The sequence below is a fragment of the Panthera tigris genome, chromosome C1, assembly GCF_018350195.1.
Source record: "Panthera tigris isolate Pti1 chromosome C1, P.tigris_Pti1_mat1.1, whole genome shotgun sequence".
In the NCBI taxonomy this organism is placed as follows: domain Eukaryota; kingdom Metazoa; phylum Chordata; class Mammalia; order Carnivora; family Felidae; genus Panthera; species Panthera tigris.
The window spans coordinates 41,740,961-41,765,711 of record NC_056667.1 but is presented as its reverse complement, the minus strand read 5'-3'; the positions used below and the strand labels follow the sequence as shown (position 1 = coordinate 41,765,711).

Below are 24,751 nucleotides of genomic sequence, written 5' to 3'. Positions count from 1 at the left end.
CCCTGCTGGTGTGCGTGTACACATTCTCTCTCTTTCTCTCTCTCTCTCTCTCAAAAATAAATAAGTTTTTCAGGCAAGCCTTAAAAAAAAAAAAAAAAGAATGCCAAGTTTCATTTCCTTACCTCTGTCCATCTGATGACTTTTCCATTTGCTTTATACTCCGATCCATGGAATATCTTCACACTTGTTATAGACTCCATGGACTTCCCATCTATAGGACTTACAACACTACAATAGAGGCAAAGGAAAGAGATGGAAGCAGCTCCTGTAGTTAGAAGAATCACTTCTCTTATCAAGTCTTGCTACTAATTACACTGGGTGCTTTGCTGAACATATCTGAGCAACACATCACAGCAAGAAAGACACTGCACAAAGATGTACATGAATAGAGCTCTCGTGGGAAGGTCCTGTGCAATGAAATAATTCGAAGAACACATATAAAAAAGGAGCCATGATTCCAGGAGCTGGTTCTTTCAATGTAAAAAAATCGTTTACTCAAACCTGCCCTCTTCTCCCAGCATTCCTTCCTGCAGTGAGTGCACGGCCACCCAGTCTTGCTCTCCCCTCTGCTCTGTCACACACGCGGCTCCACACAACAATCACACTCACACATGTTTGCAGATCTGCCTCACAGATGGACTTCAGATGAGGGAACATGATACACTCACCTCTGTGTGCTGTATTCCCAGTTCTGACATACTGCTTGGAACATGGGAGTTTAATAAATGTCTACTGATTGAAAGAATTACTTGACCAGTATGTTAATTATGACAGTGCTGTTGTGAGCTCATGAACAAGTATTTATACTATTATCACAACAAATTCCCTTTAGTGCTAAATTATCACTCCTAGATTCCTAAACAGAAAGGTCATTTTTTATAGTCATTTCCTCTCCAAAATATAGCAAGTATAAACAGGTGGAGATTGACACTCATTCTGATGAGGATTCAAAATAATTGTCACAAAGACTCCAAACTCTTCCTAACAAGATTCAAATCTGTGTGTTTTCTAATCTCCATGTAAAAAGATCAAGTTGAACTTAAACTTCAATATCAGGGATTTACTTCATTCACTTGAATTAAAATTATTTAAACAACACTGAATTTAATTTCTAACTCATGACATGATGTCAAAAAGGGCCACTCTTAGTTGATTAGTACTCTTTTAGAGAGGATACCCAGACACTGAGGGACAAGCTGGAAAATACTCAATTTATACACTACAAACTAAACCCCTGAATTTGACAGTCCTCCCTAACTAGTTCTGGTCCTGTTTTCTAAGATGCTGCCACTGGCACTTGTAGGAAGGGACAACCTACTTGTTATCAGTTACTGATACCTATGGCATCAGATTTTCAGGTAATCAATTTTTTCGTCCTGATAACCATGTTCATTTCCAACTAAACACAAATTGATTTCGAAATTAAGATTTCCAATGAAGTATGGGAAGATAGAGGACTATTTGTAAAATAGGCAAATAAACTCACCGATTTTTGTTTAATAACAAAAGCTTTAAAAGATTCTTTAAAAATCGGGTGTGCCATGTTGTCTATGCCCTCAATCTGCCTTTGCTCCTGCTATTCCCTCAGACTGGAATGCCCACTCTGCCACAGCTATGTGGCAAATACCTACTCATCTCACCAGATTCAGATCAATCAGTGGCCATTTCTCTATGCAGGTCTTCTTGAATACCCTACCACCTCTACCAAGCTTCCTCTTTTCTTTCTTATCTTCACTGTGTTCCTACAGAGTTTTCTATGAGCATCTTCCATACTTTGATGCACTTATTTGTAACTATCTTCAAAATAAGACTGAACCACTTATCAGCAGGGAGTGTGTGGAATTCATTTTTGTATTTCTAGAGATCTACACATAGAATTATTACCTGAAGGAAGGAATGAAAAAGGGATGGATGAATGGATAAAAGAAAGCTTAATACAATGATGTATAATATAGTCATTTTTTTTTAAGCACCTACTAGATGCCTCACAGTGTTTTAGGTTCTGGTGATATAGCTATAAATAAACCAGATAAAAATCCCTGCTGTTATGAAGTTTATAGTCCAGGAGCAATATAATAAGTAAAAGCATATTTTATGTTAGAGAATTATAAGTTCTCTTGAGAAATATAATGCAAGGAAGGGGGATAGGAAGTACCGGGGGTGGGAGAGAAGAAATATGTATGGGAGGGTTATAATTTAGATAGGTTGGCCAAGGGAAGGCCTTACTGAGAAAACACATTTTAGAAAAAACTTGAAGGTAGCGAGGGGGTGACTCATTTGGCTATCTTGTATCCAAGGCCAGAGTACAAGGTGAAAGAATAGTAAGAGCAAACGCCAGAGGGCAGAAGTAGAGTTGACATGTTCAGGCAAGAAGGCAGGTGTTGCTTCCGTGAAGTAAAAGGGTGGACAGATTGTGTGAGGCCTTAGACACTTTGGCTTTTATGCAGAATGATACCAGAAGCTAATGGTGGGTTCTGAGCAGAGAAGTGACATTACTCTGGCTGCTGTACTGGAAACAGATTAGGTTAGGGGGCAGGAGGAGGTCAAGAGTAGAAACAAGCAAGCCACTTCAGAGGCTCCTACAATAATCCAGACCAAATGATGGTGGCCTGAACCAGGATGGTGGCAGTAGAGGTAGTGAGAAGTAGTACGATTCTGGACACATGCTGAAGTAAAATATAACAGTATATATCAAATATATACTATAAAATATAACAATGCCAGGATTTACTGCTGAGTTAGGTACAGGGTGTGAGAGAAAAAGAAGTGTCAAAAGTGACTCCAAAGTGTTGGCTTGAGCCCTCAGAGTAGAGCGGGCCTGTAATGGGAAAGAGCGCAGGACTGGAAGCCCCAGGAGGTGGTTTTAGGTCCCAGCCCCACCACTTCCTTGCTTTGTGGAGTCATTTAGCCTTTTGGTGCTTGTTTACTCATCTATAATATGGGGAAAACAAGGCTAGTTATTATAGCAAATGAAACAATGTTGGCAAAAGGGCTTTCTTTATAAAACCAGAAAGGGCTTCGGTATTACTATTATCTCAATAACTTTAGAGGCCTGTTTTGTTTCATCAATTCCTTCCCTCCTCCCCTCTTCAAAAACAGGCAGAGAAACTCCTTCAGAAACTAAGCCAAGAAACTAGAAATTTAAAATTTTATCTTATATATACACAACAGTCCTTTCTCTTTGGGCGTTCAGTAAAGTTATAAATACCAGTGTAGACAAAGCCCAGAGCCCAGACCATAACTAAATGCTCCAAGGGGGAAAGGGAAGAAACATTTACCCTTTGTTGACGTTCTTGTCATCATCCACCCACTGGATGTAGATGTGCTCCTGGGGGTCCTCGGCATCTGCCTTGCCACAGGTGATGGTGAAGTCCTTCATCTCTCGCAGTGCCTGCCTCAAAGCATCCATGTTCTCTGCTGTGATCTGGACCATAACGCCATCTGAGAATCAGCACCAAGATAATACAGATGGAAACAACGCAAAGCCAGGGAGAGGGGCAGATGAATCACAGTGCCTGGCAGCTAGCAAATCCCTCTAGGATTATCTGTAAAACTTTGCTCTGCTCTCTAAAGCTGACAGAAAGAAAGAGGTTTTGTTCTTTGAGCTGAACTTCTTACTTTTCAAAGTGCTATGAGAAGCAAATGCCAAGATCGCTTCTGCCTAAAACACTTGCCTGCCGATTTCACTTCGGACACAGCTGAGTTCTCCTGAGACTGCTCAAGGGGAGATTTACACATGGTCACATCCCTCTTTTGGACTGACAGAACATTTTGTTCCTGTTCTCACTCTTGCATTTATCATGCTCTAACCATATTTCTGTGTTTGCACCTCTGTCTCTCTCACCTCACTATGATTTCCTGGCATACAGTAAATGCCCAGGAAATGTTTGTTAAATAAATCACTGAATAAACAACAGTGGTGCGAGAAGCGATAAATCCATGTACTGGCTAGCAACAGGGCAAACCTACCACATGTGCTTCACATGGGCCACCATGTAGCCAACACATGGTAACTATTTGGGGGCTGCTACCTACCCAAGTCAAAGGCAGACACCGAAATTCAGTGTGAAAGTTGTCACATGTGGAGCAACTGCCCTGCTTCACTGACACAAAATTTTGTCAACTAAGATAATTTCTAAAAAGCTTCATAAAAATTTCCTAGCAGCTAATTGCTCAACTGACAGAGTAAAATACAAGAACTAAAAATTTCCTAATCCAAAGATATAGACGTAACTTTTAAACACATCGCATTTGTAAGGATCTGTGTCCATTCAAATGATCATTTCCACAACATTTAAAAGGTGTTTTTTAATCATCTTGTCAAGACACATTTTGAATGTAGTCAATACTTGATCACATAGGTATTAATTAGTCACTTAAGACCAAATGATTATTTAACTCCTAGATTTCTTAACTTTTTAACAGCATGCTTCTTTCTACTTGCTGGTCAAAGTTGTGAAATTTAGTTGTAAAACAGTAATGTACTTTGCTCTTCACTTGCTTTTTTATTAAGCTTACCAGTAAAGGAAGTCAAAGCCAGTATCTATTAACATATGTAAGATGGTCTATGTATTTTAGTTAACACACTGGACTCCACCCCCAGGAAGGACTGCTCTTAGGGGCTGGAGTTAGGCTACTTCGGGAATGAAAACATGTCATATGTGGCAGACTGTCCTTTCCAAAAGTGACCACGATATCTCCGACCTCACGTGTTTTCTCACAATGCTTCCCAATTCCCCATTAAGAAATGGAGTCTAATTCTTCTCCCCTTGAATCTGGGAAGGTTTATGACTATTTCCAACACTAGAGTATGGCGGAAGTGATACGGTGTGATTTCCAAGACTGGGTCATAAGAAGCAACATGGCTTCTGCCCTTTGCTAGACGTGTGGCTGGAGTTAGAAGTCCAGCTACCCCCAAGGCTGCCATGGCATGCTAAAAGTCAAAGTGTGAGTACTCCAGTCACCATTCCTAGTCTTTAAATCATCCCACGGCCCTAGACATGGGAATAAATAAACCTTCAGACAGTTCTAGCTCCCAGCCATCAAGTCATCCCAACCAAGGCCCTGGACATGTAGTCAAGCCGTCCCTGCATTACCCTGTCAAGATTTCTGACCCAGAGCAATCGGTGAGCATGGTAAAATAACTGTTTCAAGCCATTAAGATCTGGGTTAATTTGTTATGCAACAAGAGTAACCAGATCAAAATATAGGAAGAATCAACTGATAAAGAAAATACACAGTATGCTCATCAGCCTTTCATCAACTCTCATTTAATAAGCTTTTTTCAGGATATGTGTCATGTCTAATCTAATTATAGGAAACCAGCAGCAAGCACATACCATTCTGCACCCCAAATAATGAATGCACATTCCTGTGAGTTAAGCCAGACTGAACTTCATCTACATGTTTACAGATATGAGCCCAGTGATATATTTGAACTCAGACTATGTCCCCTTGGGTACCCTCTCCCAGAGCTCTGAAAGGCCATCTCTTAATTTTTCTGTCACTGTCCCATGAGATCTGTACCACTTACTTCCTTCTTTAGAGACCTAAGTACCTATATGACAGTATTAATTAGCTGAAGAGTAAGATGCTATTGGATACATAATAGGAGTAAGAAGTCTACCGTAAAAGTGTGATGGTTTCACTTAACATCCCTTGTTTTTTATTTTTTTTTAAACTTTTATTATTATTGTTATTTTTTATGTAAGCTCTATGCCCAACATGGGGCTTGAACTTACGACTGGAGATCAAGAGTCGCATCCTCTACCAACTGAGCCAGCCAGGTACCCCAACATCCCTTGCTTTTTAAGTTGTATAATTAGGCCTGAACTAAACACAGGCAATAAATAACTTATTCTTTACCTTCCACAATACTGGACTTGGCAAGATATCCGGAAGAAGATTTCAGAGCACCACTGAACACAAAGAAACTGGCACCAGTCACTAAAATAGTAATATAAATAGTTTAGTAAAGATAGGCCCTGAGATCAAAAGACTCAGAACAATACTGAAATATTTGGTAGTTGGTAACCCCAACCATCATCATACAGAAAACAAAAAACAACGACTCTATACACCACAATATACAAGTAACCAATAATTCTGATGCTTTGGGAATGAAGTTTTAAGATACACTCCCCATTTCGTTTTCCTCTCCCTCCAATCAAGAATTAAAGAATCTTACAAGCAAAGGAATCTTAGTGGTCCAGTCTAGGGCTCGGCAAACTACAGCCTGTTTGGCCTGCAGCCTGTTTTTGAAAATAAAATTTTATTGGAACACAGCCATTTCTACTCACTTACATATTGTCTATGGCAGTTTTTGAAGTGTATCAGAGTTGAGTAATTGGGGACAAAGACCACAGGCTTGCAATACCTAATATATCACCTAGCCATTCACAGAAAAGTGATGGCTGATCTAATACCTTTATTTTTCAGATAAAATATATTTTGAAGATAGAGATATGGTTGGCAACCATTTTATTTATGAGTGGATTTCTTTTTAAAAAATATAATAAATAAATACCTATTGAAAAGACCAACACATTACCATTACCTCTTCATGAAAAAAAGAATATTTAATTACATTTAGCTTTAAGAAAATTTCACTATGCTCCTCCATATCATTTTTTAAGATTTTTAAAAAATTATTTACGTATTTATTTACTTGGAGAGAGTATGCATATACAAGCAGGGGAGAGGGAAGGAGGGAGGGAAGGAGGGAGGGAAGGAGGGAGGGAAGGAGAGACAGAACCCTAAGCAGGCAGAGCTCAATGTGGGGCCTGATTCCATGATACTGGGATCATGACCTGAGTTGAAATCAAGAGTTGGACGCTTAACTGACTGTGCCACCCAGATACCCCAAGATTTTATTTTTTTTTATAGTAATCTCCACACCCAACGTGGGGCTCGAACTTAGAACCCCAAGATCAAGAGCTGCATAGCTCCACCAACTGAGCCAGCCAGGAGCCTCTATGTTCCTCCACATCTTAAATTGGACTAAGCTAATCCACCTTTCTGCCCCTTGGCCCTGCAATATCTCTAACAGGTAAACATCCAGGCTTTGTCAAAGATTTCTAGTGACAAGGAGCCCACAATGGCACTAGGCAGCCCCTTCTACTTCTGGATAACTCTCGGCCTTACAGAATGTGCTCTCAAACTGAGTCCAGACCTAGATCCTTTTAACTCTGACCCAGTAGTGCTGGTTCTGGCCTTTTGTAGCTATAGAGAATAAGCTGGATGTTATTTCCACACACTGGAAAACCTTAAAAATAGAGACAGCTATTTTTCACCCTCTGCCAATCTATACTTTTCCAGATTACATATTCATACTATATTCAAAAGGTCTTCTTTTGACCTAGTTTCCAGATTTTTCACAGGTCTTGAACCATCCTTAGAAGAACCTGCAGTTTTATCAATGGATATCATCAATTACATTAATGATATCCAGAACTTATTTCAAATATTCCAGGTGTGATCTAACAGAGAGCATTGTGGATTTATCACCTACCTTATTTTGGATATATGTTGAATATACATGTGACAAAGACCTTTTATGCTTTTACTAAACAATTGATTTATAAAATATATTGGACAGTGACCTATGTCACTGTCAACTAGAGAAGTGTTTCATAAGGCATACTAAAGAAAGTTAGTTATGGAAGATATTCTGAGGGAAAAACCAGATTCATGGTCAACTAAATTTGCAAAGGGCCAGGCACTATCTTTCTTTTGGAAAAACGCAAATCATATCACCTTGTTAAAGGCTCTGAAAAGTCCTATAGTGAAGAAATCTGTTTAAACTTGTAACCCAGGAATATCAGTTAAATGTACTAATAAGCAAGACTTTCATTTATGTGAGTACTTTTTAACACCCTAGAACCTGATAAGACATCTTAAGAAATGCCACCTTAAACAGTGCCTCTTATATTTCAATGTGCATTTAACACAGGGACCTTATTAAAATGCAAATTGTAATTTAGCAGATCTTGGGTACAGATCCTTCATTTCTAACACTCTCCTAAGTGATGAGCCCACATTACGAGTGCCACTGAACCAAGAAGCCTTCTTTCAGAGTTCAGTCAACCTATTAATTAACATTCTTTAGATATGGTCATCCAACAAGTTTTAAACCTACCTAAGTATATTCTCACTAAGGGGCCTACTCTTCCTACTTTCAAATACCAGTTCTGGCCATGACAATATCCCGATACAGAATTTTCAACATGTTCTCCTCAATAATAGAGATTCCATGTGCAACTTTGAGTCTGGCTATTTGGGGAGTCAACATAATCTTGGAAAATAAGGATGGAGAGGTTAAATTCATCAAAGTGAATTTAAAAATTCACCTCGCTAGAAAGTTAGAGTTATGGGGCTGAGATATCCAACTTCCCATGTCCAGTACAACTTTATATTCTTACCATGTCAATCACCTCAAATACTCACCCTTTCTGGGCTGATTGTGAATACTGATAGCCTGGGTCTGATAGTTTCCATCATCATTCTGTACACACACCAGATGAGAGTCTGCCTTCTCATTGAAGCAGGCACCTCCTGCCAGGACATGTTCATTGGACTTGTTCATGGCTTTCATCATCTGTAATCAAATGCAAGAAGATTAACTTTCTTATTCTGCCAAAAATGGGCACTTTTGGGGGTCTCACACAGCACAACTCTTTTACCTTCTCAAAGGCAAAAAAACCAATATTATTATCTATTAAAGTGGCAAAGAGGCTACTAAATAATGAAAACAAAGTGAACATCAGTCACCATTAATAAAAAAAAATCGGGGCGCCTGAGTGGCTCGACTGAGCGTCCGACTTCGCTCAGGTCATGATCTCGCGGCCAGTGAGTTCGAGCCCCGTGTCGGGTTCTGTGCTGACAGCTCAGAGCCTGGAGCCTGTTTCAGATTCTGTGTCTCCCTCTCTCTCTGACCCTCCCCCGTTCATACTCTGTCTCTCTCTCTGTCTCAAAAATAAATAAACGTTAAAAAAAAATTTTTTTTAATAAAAAATAAAAAATAAAAAAAATCAACATATAGGGGCACTTGGGTGGCTCAGTCAGTTAAGCATCCGATTTTGGCTTAGGTCATGATCTCATGGTTCATGGATTTGAGCCCCACATCAGGCTCTGTGCTGACAGCTCAGGGACAGGAGCCTGCTTTGGATTCTGTGTCTCCCTCTCTCTCTCCCCCTCCCCACTCCTCGTGCTCTGTCTCTCTCAAAAATAAACATTGAAAAAAAAAAAAGAAATCAATATATACAAAAATTCTCTTTACACTTTATAGGTGATTTATATTATAACCTAAATAAGCACAAGACATATTTGCATTCTTTTTTTTTTTTTTTTTGGTCCTTTTGTTGCTGTACTGAACTCAAGTAACATTAGTTTAGTTAATTACAGTAATTCCTCCTACCCACTAGATTCTCTGAGGACATATTCACTGAAATTCTAAGTCAAAAGAATGTCCCATATGTAAGTGCATCTGCCTTTTTTCATATTTGCACAAAGGAGTGAGGGTTTTCCTCTAGAAATATACTCCATTGTTTCTTAGTTTTACTAACTTGTTTGAAATCTTCTAAGAAATCACTGATATGTTGCTTTGTTCTTTTTTTTTTCAAGTTTTTGTTTAAATTCCAGTTTGTTAATATATAGTGTAATATTAGTTTCAGGAGAATTTAGTGATTTATCACTACAGATAACATCCAGTGCTCATCACAACTGCCATCCTTAATGCCCATCACCCATCTAGTCCATCCTCTTCCCACCTCCCTCCATCAATCCTCAGTTTGTTCTCTATTGTTAAGAGTCTGTTTTATGGTTTGCCTCTTTCTTTTCCCCCCTCTGTTCATCTGTTTTGTTTTTTAAATTTCACATATATGTGAAATCATATGGTATTTGTCTTTCTCTGACTTATTTTGCTTAGTATAATATTTTCCAGCTCCATCCCACATTATTGCAAATGGCACATTTCATTCTTTTCTTGATGGCTGAATAATATTCCACCACACACACACACACACACACACACACACACACACACACACACTCTCTCTCTCTCTCTCTCTCTCTCTCTCTCTCTCACACCTTCTTTATCCATTCATCAGTTGATGGATGTTTGGGCTCTTTCCATAATGTGGCTATGTGTCCCTTCAAATCAGTATTTTTGTATCCTCTGGGTAAATACCTAGTAGTGTAATTGCTGGGTCATAGGGTAGTTCTATTTTTAATTTTTTTGAGAAACTTCCATACTGTTTTCCAGAGTGGCTGCACCAGTTTGCATTCCCACCAACATGGCTGTGCCAGTTTGCATTCCCACCAACAGTGCAAGAGGTTCCCCTTTCTTCTCATCCTCACCAACACCTGTTGTCTCCTGTTAGCCATTCTGAAAAGTGTGAGGTAGAATCTCATCATGGTTTTGATTTCTATTTCCCTGATGATGAGTGATGTCGAGCATCTTTTCATATTAGTCTTCTGGATGTCTTCTTTGGAAAAATGTCTTTTCATGTCCTCTATTTCTTAACTGGATTATTTGTTTTTTGGGTGTTGAGTTTGTTAAGTTCTTTATAGACTTTGGACACCAACCCTTTACCAACTATGTCATTTGCAAATATCTTCTCCCATTCCAAAGGTTGCCTTTTAGTTTTATTGACTGTTTCCTTCACTATGCAGAAACTTTTTATCTTGATGAGGTCCCAATAGTTCATTTTTCTTTTGTTTTCCTTGCCTCCAGCAAAGTGTCTAGTAAGAAATTGCTCTAGCCAATGTCAAAGAGATTGCTGCCTGTATTCTCCTCTAGCATTTTGATGGTTTCCTGTCTCACCTTCAGGTCTTTCATCTATTTTGAATTTATTTTTCTGTATGGTGTAAGTAAGTGGTCCAGTTTCATTCTGCACATTGCTGTCCAGTTTTTCCAATGCCGTTTGTTGAAGAGACTCTTTTTTTCCACAGCTAATGTAATCCTCCCTGGGGAAAAACTGAGAGCTTTCCCTCTATGGTCAGGAACAAGACTAGGATGTTCACTATTTAACATAGTAACGGAAGTCCTAGCCTCAGCAATTAGACAAAAAGAAATAAAAGGCATCCAAATCGGCAAAGAAGTCAAACTTTCATTATTTGCAGATGATATGATTTTCTATGAAGAAAACCCAAAGACTCCACCAAAAAAATTGCTAGAGCTGATACAGGAAATCAGTCAAGTCGCAGGATACAAAATCAACATACAAAAATCTGTTGCATTTCTATACATCAATAATGAAGCAGCAGAAAGAGAAATCAAGGAATTGATCCCATTTACAACTGTACCAAAAACCATAAGATACCTAGGACTAAACCTATCCAAAGAGGCAAAAGATCTGTACTCTGAAAACCATAGAACACTAATGAAAGAAACCGAAGAGGACACAAAGAAATGGAAACACATTCCATGTTCATGGATAGGAAGAACAAATATTGTTTAAATGTCTATGCTACCCAAAACAACCTACATAATTAATGAAATTCCTATCAAAATAACATCATCATTTTTCACAGAGCTAGAACAAACAATCCTAAAATTTCTATAGAACCAAGAAAGATCCCGAATAGCCAAAGTCATCCTGAAAAAGAAAAGCAAAGCTGGAGGCATCATGATTCCAAACTTCAAGCTATATTACAAAGCTGTGGTAATCAATCCAGTATGATACTGGTAAAAAAAAAAAAGACACATAGATCAATGGAACAGAATAGAAAACCCAGAAATGGCTCCACAACTCTATGGTCAACTAATCTTCAATAAAGCAAGAAAGAAAATCCATTGGAAAAAGGACAGTCTTTTTAACAAATGCTTTGTTCTGATCACAAGATTTAAGATAGTAATTCTGCACCTAACCTAAAAAAACTCACAGGCCACCATTTTGTATATAGTAAACAAATCTGAACTTAACATTATCTTGGTGCTAAACTCTGGCTTCTGGTTGAAATAGGATAGCGATAATTTGTTTTTTAGTTCCCATTTTTCCTTCATGCCATGCCATTTGTCCGCCTTTGCAGTCCAATCCTTTAAAGGCTTTAATCTTTCAAAAATCTAGTCCAAAACTTTTGTTTTACTCCCCTCTTCCTCTTATATTACAAACTGCAGTACTAAGTGTGAAAAATACCAGATGAGTGTTCTGATACCTTTTTATATTCTTGTATCATTACACTCAAAACAAAATAATGTGAGATGAAATTCACATACATAAAATTAACCATTTCAAAGTTGAACAATTCAGGGCCATTTAATATATTCACAGTGGTGTGCAACAGTAACCTTTATCTAGTTCCAAAACATTTCAATCACTCCAAAGTAAAAACGTTCCTCTAACCTGTTTCTCCCAACCCTAACCACCAACCTGCATTCTCTGTGCATTTATTCTGGACATTTTACACAAACGGGTCCATATAATATGTGACCATCATGTCTGGCTTCTTTCACTTTTTAAATTTTTTTTAACATTTACTTATTTTTGAGAAAGAGAGCAAGCAGGGAAGGGGCAGAGAGATGGAGACACAGAATCCGAAGCAAGCTCCAGGCTCTGAGCTGTCGGCATAGAACCTGACGCAGGGTTCGAACTCATGGAATGTGAGATCGTGACCTGAGCTGAGGTCGGACACTTAACCGACTGAGCCACCCAGGCGCCCCTGGCTTCTTTCACTTTAACATAATGTTTTAGAAGCTCATCCATGGTGTAGCATGTATCGTACTTCACTTCATTTTATGGCCAAATAACATTCCATTGTGTATGTATACACACACACCACAATTTGTTTATCCATCCAACCAGGGACATTTGGGCTATAACCACCTTATGGCTACTGTAAACAGTACTAATATAAATGTATGTGTACATATACTTGTGTAACTGTTTTCAATTCTTTGGAATTGTGGGGTTATACAGTAATTCTATGTCTAACTTTCTGAGGAGCTGCCAAACTTTTTCATAGTGGATGAACCATTTTCCACCAGCAACACAAAAGGGTCCCAATTTCTCTACATCCTTGCTGGTGCTTGTTATTTTCTGTTGTTGTTTTATAGCCATCCTAGTAGGTGTGAAGAAGTGCCTCACTGTGGTTTTGATTTGCATTTCCCTAATGACTAATGATGTTAAGCATCTTTTTATTTGCTTGTTGGCCATCTGAATATCTTCTTTGGAGAAATGTCTATTCAAGTCCTATGCCCATTTTTAAAAGATATACAGTGTTTTATTAGTTTCAGGTGTACAATTTAGTGATTCAACAATTCCATACATCACCCAGTGCTCATCACAACAAGTGTTCTCCTTAATCCCCACCACCTATGTAACCCATGCGTCCATCCTCCTCCCCTCTGGTAAACCATCAGTTTGTTCTCCATAGTTAAGGGTCTGTTTCTTTCTTTTTTTTTTTTTTTAATGTTTTATTTATTTTTGAGACAGATGGAGACAGAGCATGAGCAGGGGAGGGGCAAAGAGAGAGGGAGACACAGAATCCGAAGCAGGCTCCAGGCTCTGAGCTGTCAGCACAGAGCCCGACGCGGGGCTCAAACTCACAAACTGCGAGATCATGACCTGAGCCAAAGTCGGACACTTAACCGACTGAGCCACCCAGGCGCCCCATAGTTAAGGGTCTGTTTCTTGATTTGTTTCTTTTTTTCCCCCTTGCTCATTTGTTTTGTTTCTTAAATTCCACATGAATGAAATCACACTGCATTTGTCTTTCTCTGACTTATTTTGCTTAGCATTATATTCTCTAGCTCCATCCATGTCCTTGCAAATGACAAGATTTCATTCGTTTTTATGGATGAGAAATATTCCATTGTAGTATATATATACCACTCTTCTTTATCCATTCATCAGTCGATAGACATTTGGACTCTTTCCATAATTTGGCTATTGTAAATAATGCTGCTATAAACATAGGGTGCATGTATCCCTTTGAATTCATGTTTTTTTTATTTGGGTAAATACCCAGTAGTGCAATTGCTGGACCATAGGGTAGTTCTATTTTTAACTTTTTAGGAACCTCCACACTGTTTTCCACAGTGGCTGTTATTCTAACAGGTATGAGGTATGAGGTAACAGGTATGAGGTAATCCTTCACTGTAGTTTTGATTTGCATTTCCCTGATGGTAAGCGATGAAGAGCTTTACATGCGTCTGTTGGCCATCTCTATGTGTTATTTGGAGAAACGTCTGTTCATGTCTTCAGCCCATTTTTAATTGGATTGTTTCTTGGGTGTTGAGTTTTACAAGTTCTTTGTATATTTTGGATTCTAACTCTTTATCAGATATGTCATTTGCAAATATCTTCTCCAATTTTGTAGGCTGCCTTTTAGTTTTGTTGTTTCCTTTGTTGTACAGAAGCTTTTTATTTTGATGTAGTCTCGATAGTTTATTTTTGCTTTTTGCTTCTCTTGCCTCAGGAAACATATCTAGAAAAAAAAGTTGCCCTTTGCCTTTTTTAATGGGATTGTCTTTTGTTGCTGAGTTAAAAGACTTCTTCATATATTCTCTACATATCAGACCCTTGTCAGATACATGATTTGCAAATATTTTCTCCCATGTGTAGGTTTTCACTTTCATGTTAATGTCCTTCAATACACAAAAGATTTTACTTTTTATTAAGTCCAATCTATTTTTTTTGTTGTGTGTACTATTGGTATATTATTTATTGCTAAATCCAATGTCATGAAAAATTACCCTCATGTTTTTATCAAAGAGCTCCATGGTTTTAGCTCTTATATTTAGGTCACTGATCCACTTTGAGTTAAATTTTGTACACAGTGTGAAGTAGAGGTACACGTTCATTCTTTTATATGTGGAAATCCAGTTGTCCTAGAACTATTTGCTAAAGGCTATTCTTTCACCATTAAATGGTCTTGGCACCTTTGTCAAAATCAACTGGCCATAAATGTACAGATTTATTTCTAGGTTCTTAAGTCTACATTATTTTGATTATTACAGCCCTGCAGATTTTGAAATTGGAAGGGTAACTACTACAATTTTGTTCTTACACAAGATTATTTTGGCTTTGGAGCCCCTTGCAATTCCAAAAGAATTTGAGTACTGGCTTTTTCTTTTCTGGGGAAAAAAAAAGCCATGGGTATTTTGATAGGGCTGGCATGGGATCTGTAGAACCACTTTGAATAATACTGACATCTTAACAATATTATGTCTTCTAATCCATGAACATGAGATGTCTTCCCATTAATTTAGGTTTTCTTCAATTTCTGTCAGAAATGTTTTATACTTTTCAAAGTATAAGTCTTTTACCTCCTTGGTTAAATTTATTCCTAGATCTATACCAATACAATTCTAAGATATCATCATCTCATGACTTTACTTTGTTATGTTTATAACTCTTGCAAAATTTAGTGTTTTAACATATTATTATATCACCAGAGGCATCCAATAGTAGCTGAATATATTCCTCTCACACTGATATTTATCAGTCTCAATAATTCAAACCACTTCTGTCAGGGTTTTCTAAAGATTACATTTAAGTCTTTTGCAAACAGGGTAAAAGTCAGCAGGAAGATTCCTACTTAGCAAAGTCAACTCATAGACTAATTTAGGCTCTTACTTACAATTTATATTTGAATCACATGAAAGAAACTGATATAATTACATATAGCAATTTTTTTTTAAGTAAACTTTATCCTCAACGTAGGGCTCGAACTCACGACCCTGAGATAAAGAGTCACATGCTATACCAACTGAGCCAGCCAGGCACCCCCATATACAGCAATTTTAAAGAATGTTTTTATCTATTATTTCTTCCAAATCATTAGGCTAAAGTGGTTTCTAACTTTGTCTATACTAAGCAGATTAAGAAATATTCTCAATTCAGACATTCTAAATAAATTAGCTACCCTCTAAGAAATCATTTCCTTAGATGTCAATTTCAAGCCCAATGAGATAGACAAACTTCATTTCTTTATAAAGGAATAGTTTTACTTTCTTAAAATCATGTGCATTTACACCAAGAGAAGAGTTTCCTAAGTATTTAAAGGACTTTGCTGACCATAAAATAAACTTAACATTTGTCATATAAAGTTATCAACACTCAACTTTCTAGTTGTGCTATTTCTCTGTTCTATCAATTCAAATTCTGTAGTATCTCCTATATCTATCCTTATCTTCACCAGAATTCAAGATCTAACTACCTCTATTCTGGACATAATAATAACCTTACACCTGGTTTTTCTGCAGTCTTTTTCAATTCTGATTCATTCCACACAATGTTTCCAAATTCACCAAAACACAGTTCTGATGATATCAATCTTTTCTATTGTGTCCTCTCACTCCAAACCAGCTTTCCTGCCTTGCTTCCCTTCCTACCATATCCTTATATGCAGGACTACTTCCTGATGTGCTACCATTTCCCATCTCTGAGCTCTTGCATATGATATTATTTAGCCTTCCTTTTTATCCCCCATATCCAAGCATCTGAAAAAGTATCCCCCAAAACAAGGCCTAGTAAAAATACCAATTCCTACATTCAGCCTTCTTTCATTCCAGACACCAATATGACCACTTCCTTCTTTGAACTGCCACAGCACCCTGTATTTCTTATATATTGCATTATCAACATTCAGCTTTGTCTTATGGTTAATAGCAAAGACTGCTATTAACCAGACTCCCTGCATTTCTTGGCTTTGCTACTAACCCCCCGTGTGCCCTGGGGCAAGTTACTTGATTTCCCTGTGTCTCAGTTTCCTCCTCTGTAAAGAGGATAATAAAAGTAACTACTTTATGCAGTTAGGAAGATTAAGTAAATTAATATTTATAAAGTGCTTAGAACAGCACCAAGAACATAATAAGTACTGATGAAGTGTTTGTAAATAAAATTTGTATGCTTGTCTCCTCCACTCTGCTTATAAAATTGTAGCAGGTAATTCAACCAAGTACCTCTGATGAGATAATAGGATTCAAACCCTTCCTAAGAGCTCACAGCTAGTGAAATGACATACTGATAAAAGGGAGGGAAACAATTGCTGTGACAATAGTATGTGCAAAATAGCTAACATCTATGCAGTGTCAACCATGAGCCAGGAAATGAGCTAAATGCTATCTGGGTCTTATCTCAAAAGACCATTTTAACATACCAAGTGAAGCAGTACAGAAGCTTTAATCTTCCTGTGTTTCCCACCCCAGATTCTAACCATCCACAAAAATTCTAAGAGCCAGTTAAAAGAATACAGTTCTAGGAATGACTGTGTTGAAGGAATGGGTGAGGAGTTATAACACTGAATCCATCTCTGAATCAACATGCCATGTCCTTTAATTTCCTCTCTGCGATCACATGTTAAAAAATGACAGTTATTTAATCTTTTGATTTAAAGTGGAGACGAATTGTATGTACAGGAGAAGTTTGTGCAGGCCCTGACGAGCAGCTACAATTTCTATATAATTTGTCTGGCTTGGCATAAGGCCTGCCTACGGTAGATGCTCAATAAATATCTGCTGAATATACAAACTAGTAAATCATATTAAATACGGATGGATTTGGAGTTTGTCTTACTCCTGAAGTTATATTGAGAGTAAATGGTGTTGGCATGATTTAAAAAAATTTTTTTGGTTCACATACAATTGCAGTGTCATATAGATGGGGTATCTAATAAAATAAGGTTTTAACAATTTAATTCTATAATATCAAGCAATTTAAAATAACTTTAGATAGAAAGACACTGCAAAGGCATGGAAAATTTAGGAAAGCACTGCACCAGAGATACAATGAAAAATGAAAGGCATACTCTCTGCCTTCAGAGGGCTCAAGATTCAGAGTAGAAAGGGTTTCATACTCTCTGCTATACAAGTTACATGAGTACAGAAAGCCAAGAAAACAGAAGAAAGAAAGAGTGATACTGTCTGGGGGATAGAGAATTCTAGGAAGCTTCCCTAAATGGTATAATATTTGAATTGGCTTTGAAATCAGGTGCAAAGGAAGAACACTTTGGATAAAGAGAAAGTGTGAGTAAAGGAACAAAAATAGAACTGAGTTGAAAATAGAACTGAAAAGAACACTGAGTTGAGTAATGATGGAATAGTAGAGGAATATCCTTTCCTGAAGATATTCTGGAACAATATAAATGACTATCATTTCCATCAGCTGGAGTTCACTTATGTCCAGAAGCTAGCACCCATGTTGAAGTCCTATGGGTCTACATGTCATCAAATATGAACCTTTGAACCTTCACTCATTCATTCAGCAAATATTTATTGAGCATGTAGCCTGTACCAGGCACCATGTAAGTTTGTTCAGTAGGTACCTGGTTTGTTCAGTAGGAAACAAATTCCTTCCCTCACAGAGCTTACATTTTTGTGTGTAGAGGAGGAAGAAACAAAAACAACTAAGTAAGTAAAATATATGAAATGTTACACACGGATAAAGTGCTATACAGAAAAATAAAACATGGATGCAGGACCAGGAGAACAGGCAGGTGCCATTTTCAAATAGCATGGTCAGGGGAGGTCTTATTGAAAAGTGAGGGAAACACCATGGGAATATCTAAGGAAGAACTTTACAGGCATTTAAAATAGCTGGTGCAATGGCCCTGGGGTGGTAGGATGATAGCAGGCCTGGCAGTTTCAAGGAACATTAAGGACAGTGTGGCTGAAGCTGAATGACAGAAAAAAGAGGTGAAAGAAATGAAGTTTGAGAGGCAATGGGTTAAGAAGTACAAATGGTATAGAGGACTGCAGTTTTATTCTAAGATAAAAGATCTTTGGAAGGTTTTGAGGAGAGGACTGATGTGATCTAACTTGGTTTTAACTGGATCAATAGGACTGTTGTACTGAGAATAGAGTGATGGGGGAAAGGGTATTAACAGGAAGACCACTTAGAAGTCTACCACTCAAAACCAGAACAGAGATGATAACTTAGACCAAGACTAGTCTAAAGATTGAGAGTAGTTGGGTTCTAGACACATCTGGAAGGCAGAGGTGGCAGAATTTCCAGGCAGATTAGACATGAGATATGAAAGAAAGAGGATCAAAAGTTTTGGGCCTGGTTAAGTGGAAGGATGGTAGCACCATCAACTCAGGGAAGCTGCAAGAAGAGCAAGTTTTGAGGGAAGATCAGGAGATCAGAGTTATACTTGCTAAGCTTGAGATGCTTACGCAGGTAGAGATGTCAAGTGGGCAGCAAGATACTCAAGCGTACAAAACAGAGGAGGGATTCAGACTGGAGGAAAACATTTGCAAGATATCAGTATAGAGATAGTATTTAAGGCCAGAGGACTGGATACATCATCATGGAAACAGATAGAGAAATAAAATTTACAAAGACCGAGCCCTTGGGTTTTCCAAGATGAGAGATAGGGTCAGACAGATATTAAACTGTGGGAGATGAGGGATGCCCTCATCTCACAAGAAGTCCGAGACTTCTTGTGGTGTTTGAATGTGAGATTAGAGCTGGTGGTCACCTCAGGGCCAAAAGTGGCAGCAAAGTTGTGAGTGTGGAGAGACAGGGAAAGCTAGGGGTTTGGCTAGAAGCAGAGTGTCCTGCAGCCCTTGTTCACGCCTATCAACAGGCACGCAGAGACATGGAAGAGGGTCTTAGTCTGAGCACAGAGAGGTCAGCAGTGACCTCCTGTTGCAGTCGGTGGAGGTACACTTCCCTTCTTGGGAATCCTTTTAATTTTTGGTTAAATACTGTCTTCTACGTTTAACACTATAAATAGCTATACCAATAGTCAATGGAACACTACCTCCCTTCCCTGCACTATTTTCTAGAGCACTTTTCACCAACTCCTTTCATTCTTTGGTTCCCCTTAACTTCTCTTTCTGCTACTTCATTATTAGTGCACAGAAATGCAACAGATTTCTGTATATTGATTTTATATCCTGTGGCCTTACTAAATTCATTTATCAGTTCTAGGAGGTTTTTTTGCTGGAGTCTTTAGGGTTTTCTATATGTAGTATCATGTCATCTGCAAATAGTGAAAGTTTTCCTTCCTTACTAATCTGGATGCCTTTTATTTCCGTCTCTTGTCTGAATGCTATGGCTAGGACTTCCAGCACCACATTGAATAAACGTGGTGAGAGTGGACATCCTTGTCTTGTTCCTGATCTGAGGGGAAAAGCTCTCAGTTTTTTTGCCATTGAGCATGATGTTAACTGTGGGTTTTTCGTATATGGCCTTTATTATGTTGAGGTCCGTTCCATCTAAACCCACTCTGTTGAAGGTTTTTAACATGAGTGGATGTTGTACTTTGTCAAATGCTTTTTCTGCATCTATTGAAGTAATCATGTGATTTTTATCCTTTCTTTTATTGATGCTATGCATCATATTTATTGATTTGTGAATACTGAACACCCTTGAATCCCAGGAATAAATCCCACTTGACCATGGTGAATAATTTTTTAAATGTATTGTTGGATTTGCAACACCCTTTCTTCTTTTGAAAAGAGGACTATCAGCTCCTCCTTCCCTAAGAGAAAAGAAATGTATTCTTTGAAGGCCAGAAAATAAAACATCCCTCAAACAGACTTTAGGGCCATCTGTTCTTGCTAGTGCTACAATGAACCTTTGAAATTATGCTTTTGTAAGTTCACATTTCTCTGAAGAATATGTGTAGCCTTGAATTAAACCAAAACTCCTATTTTAGTATCTTAGAGTGGGAAGGATTCTCAAGAGGCCATTCAGCCTAATTATACTGCATGGGGAATTGTACAGACATGTGATTTCATGGACTCTTGCATTACAGCACAACCAACATAAATTTCTCTATTCCTTGGTTCTGAGTAAAGAATTAACAAACTTTATTTTGTTTTGCTTGAGACTTTGACATTAGGATAATTCTTTGGCTCTATTCCTCCAGTGACCTGATAATAGGTTGAACATCCACTACATGATTACCAAAAAAAAAAAGACTGCTTTATTTTTTACAGTTATATTTAAAATTGACAAAACATACATATTTAAAGTGTATAATGTGATGAATTTTTACATGTGTATACCCCCATAAAAACAGCACTTGAAATCACGCTCTATTCTGTCCCATTGATCTATATATGCATATAGATTATTCTACCTTTAAAATAAGCCTTAACATCAGGTAGTGTAAGTCCTTGTATTATGTTTTTTTCAAAGTTGTTTTGGCTGTTCTAGGTTCCTTTTATCTCCATATAAATTTTAGAATCAGCACCTCAATTTCTACAAAAAAAGCCCTTCTAGCATTTTGATTGGGACTATGTGTTGAAGCTATGGATTAATATGGGGAGAACTGACATCTTAACAATATTGAATCTTTCAATCCGTAAAAATATTATCTCTTCATTTATTTGGATCTTTAATTTTTCTTAGCAATGTTTTATAGCTTTCAGCGCATAGGTATTGCAGATCTGTCAAATTTATCCCTAAGTGTGTCATATTTTTATGCTATTGTATTTGTTTTAATAATTTTTTATGCTTATTATTTTTCAGAGAGAGAGAGAGAGAGAGAGAGACAGAGACAGAGACAGGGTGAGTGAGGGAGGGGCAGAGAGCGAGGGAGACAGAATCCCAAGCAGGTTCCAGGTTCTGAGTTGTCAGCACAGAGTCGGATGCAGAGCTCAAACCCACAAATTGCAAGGTCATGACTTGAGCTGGAGTCAGACGCTTAACCAACTGAGCCACCCAGGTGTCCCTAGTGTATTGTTTTTAAATTTAATTTCTGAGTGTTATTAGTATACAGAAATATGATTGATTTTTACACAAACGTCTTGTTAAACTCACTTATTAGACCTAGGAGCCATTTTGTAAGTTCCTTAGGATTTCCTACCTAGTAGGCAATCATGTTATCTGTTAATAAAGACAATTTTCTTTTTTTCAGTCTGTATTCATCTTATTCTGCTTTCTTGCCTTACCACATTTGCTAGAAGCTCTACTGAAATGTTGAACAGAAAGAAGAGTAGACATCCTCTCCTTGCTCTTTTTAAAAATATATATATACTTTTTAATGTTTATTTGAGAGAGAGAGCAAGCAGGGGAGGGGCAGAGAGAGGAAAACAGAGGATCTGAAGCAGGCTCTGTGCTGACAGCATAAAGCCCAATGTGGGGTTCGAGCTCATGAATCATGAGATCTGACCTGAGTCAAAGTCAGAAGCTTAACAGACTGAGCCATCCAGGCCTCCCACCTTGCTCTTAAAGTGGAAGCATTCATTCTGTCACCATTTAATACATTAATTGTATGTTTTTTTGTAGAGGTATTTATTAGGTAGTGTAAGTCTCTTCTAATCTCAGACTGCCAAGATATACACACAGACACATCTTGAATGGAAGTAATACTTTTTCTCCATCATGTGATTTTCTTTTTTTCATCCTAATATGGTGAGTTACAGATTGATTTTTAAGTGTTAAACCAACTTGGCATTCCTGGAATAAATCCCACTTAGTCATGATGTACCTTATTATGACTTTTTGCTTATGTATCACTGGATTGGATTTACTAAAAGTGTGTTGCATTTTTTTTTCAAATTTTTATTTAAATTTCAGTTAGTTAACATATACTGTAATATTGGTCCCAGGAGAACTCAGTGATTCATCACTTACATACAACACATAGTTCTCATCATAACAAGTGCCCTCCTTAATACTCAGCACCCACTTAGCCCATCCTCCACCCATCTCCCTCCATCAACTTTCAGTTTGTTCTCTGTTGTTAAGAGTCTCATTGTTTGCTTCCCTCTCTTTTTTTCCTTCCCATATGTTCATCTGTTTTCTTTAAAATTTTTTAACATTTATTTGTTATTGAGAAACAGAGAGAGACAGAGCATGAGCATGCGAGGGGCGGAGAGAGGGGCGGACAGAATCTGAAGCAGGCTCCAGGCTCTGAGCTGTCAGGAGAGCCCGACGTGGGGCTCAAACTCACAAACCATGAGATCATGACCTGAGCCAAAGTCGGACACTTAATCGACTGAGCCACCCAAGTGCCCCATCATTTGTTTTGTTTCTTAAATTTCACATGAGTGAAATCATACGGTATTTGTAGTTCTGACTTATTTCACTTAGCATAATACACTCTAGCTCCATCCACATCATTGCAAATGACAAGATTTCATTCTTTTTGATGGCTGAGTAATATTCTATTGTATATACATGTAAACCACTCTTCTTTATCCATTCATCAGATGATGGAAATTTGTACTCTTTCCATACTTTGTTACTGCTTGTTGATAATGCTGCTATAAACATCAGGGTGCATCTGTCCCTTAGAATCAGTATTTTTGTATCCTTTGGGTAAATGCCTAGTAGTGTAATTGCTGGGTCGTAAGGTAGTTCTATTTTTAATTTTTTTAGAAAACTTTCATGCTATTTTCCAGAGTAGCTGCACCTGTTTGCATTCCCATCAGCAGTGCAAGAGGGTTCCCCTCTACTCCTCCTCACCTGTTGTCTCCTGTGTTGTTAATTTGAGCCATTCTGAAAAGTGTGAGGTGGAATCTCATCATGGTTTTGATTTCTATTTCCCTGATGATGAGTGATGTTGAGCATCTTTTCACGTGTCTATTAGTCTTCTGGATGTCTTCTTTGGAAAAATGTCTTTTCATGTCCTCTGTCCATTTCTTAACTGGACTATTTGCTTTTTGGGTGTTCAGTTTGTTAAGTTCTTTATAGACTTTGGATACTAAGTCTTTATCAACTGTGTCATTTGCAAATATCTTCTCCCATTTCATAGGCTGCCTTTTAGTTTTGTTGAGTGTTCTTTAGCAGAACAGAAGCTTTTTATCTTGATGAATCCCCAATAGTTCACTTTTGCTTTTGTTTTCCTTGCCTCTAGCAACGTGTCTGGTAAGAAATTGCTCTGGAGGAGGCCAAAGAAGTTGCTGTCTCTGTTTTCCTCTAGCATTTTGATGGTTTCCTGTCTCACCTTTAGGTCTTTCATCCATTTTTATTTATTTTTGTATATGGTGTAAGAAAGTGGTCCAGTTTCATTCTTATGCATCTTGCTATCCAGTTTTCCCAAAACCATCTGTTGAAGAGACTTTTTCCAATGGATATACTCTCTTGCTCTCCTGCTTTCACCTCAAAGATGAGTTGACCATACAGTTGTGGGTCCATTTCTGGGTTTTCTATTCTGTTCCATTGATCTATGTGTCTGTTTTTGTACCAGTACCATACTGTCTTGATCACTACAGCTGTATAATATAGCTTGAAGTTTGGAATTGTGATGCCTCCAGCTTTGCTTTTCTTTTTCAGGACTGCTTTGGCTATTCAGGGCCTTTTGTGGTTCTATGCACATTTTAGGATTGTTCCATCTACCTCTGTGAATAATGCTGGGGAGGGGCGCCTGGGTGGCTCAATTGGTTAAGTGTCCAACTTTAGCTCAGGTCATGATCTCATGGTTCATGAGTTTGAGCCCAGCATCGGGCTCTGTGCTGACAGTTCAGAGCCTGGAGCCTGCTTTGGATTCTGTGTCTTCTGCTCTTTCTGCCCCTTCTCTACTTGTGCTTTCTTTCGAAAAAAAAAAACAAAAAACTAAATAAACATTAAAAAAAATTTTTTTTTAAGAAAGAACAATGCTGGTGGTATTTTAATAGGGACTACATTAAATATGTAGACTGCGTTGGGTAGTATAGACATTTTAACAATATTTGTTCTTCCAATCCATTAGCATGAAAGGTGTTTGCATTTCTTTTTGTCCTCTTCAGTTTCTTTCATAAGTGTTCTATAGTTTTCAGAGTACAGAGTACAGCCTCTTTGGTTAGGTTTATTCCTAGCTATCTTACAGTTTTTGGTGCAGTTGTAAATGGGATCAATTCCTTGATTTCTCT

The 24,751-nt window shown here is 37.9% G+C and overlaps 1 protein-coding gene across 2 annotated transcripts in view; it reads right to left on the bottom strand.

The window, feature by feature from the left end:
• ZFYVE9 (zinc finger FYVE-type containing 9) overlaps window positions 1–24,751 on the bottom strand; it is a 214,321-nt gene that overhangs the window by 5,678 nt on the left and 183,892 nt on the right. For both annotated transcript variants that reach the window (XM_042997157.1, XM_042997158.1), the window contains exons 14-17: window positions 8,446–8,596; window positions 5,866–5,946; window positions 3,279–3,441; window positions 123–228 (exon numbers count right to left, since the gene is read on the bottom strand). In XM_042997157.1, the coding sequence (XP_042853091.1) occupies window positions 123–228; window positions 3,279–3,441; window positions 5,866–5,946; window positions 8,446–8,596 (501 nt within the window). The remainder of the gene's footprint in view (window positions 1–122; window positions 229–3,278; window positions 3,442–5,865; window positions 5,947–8,445; window positions 8,597–24,751) is intronic.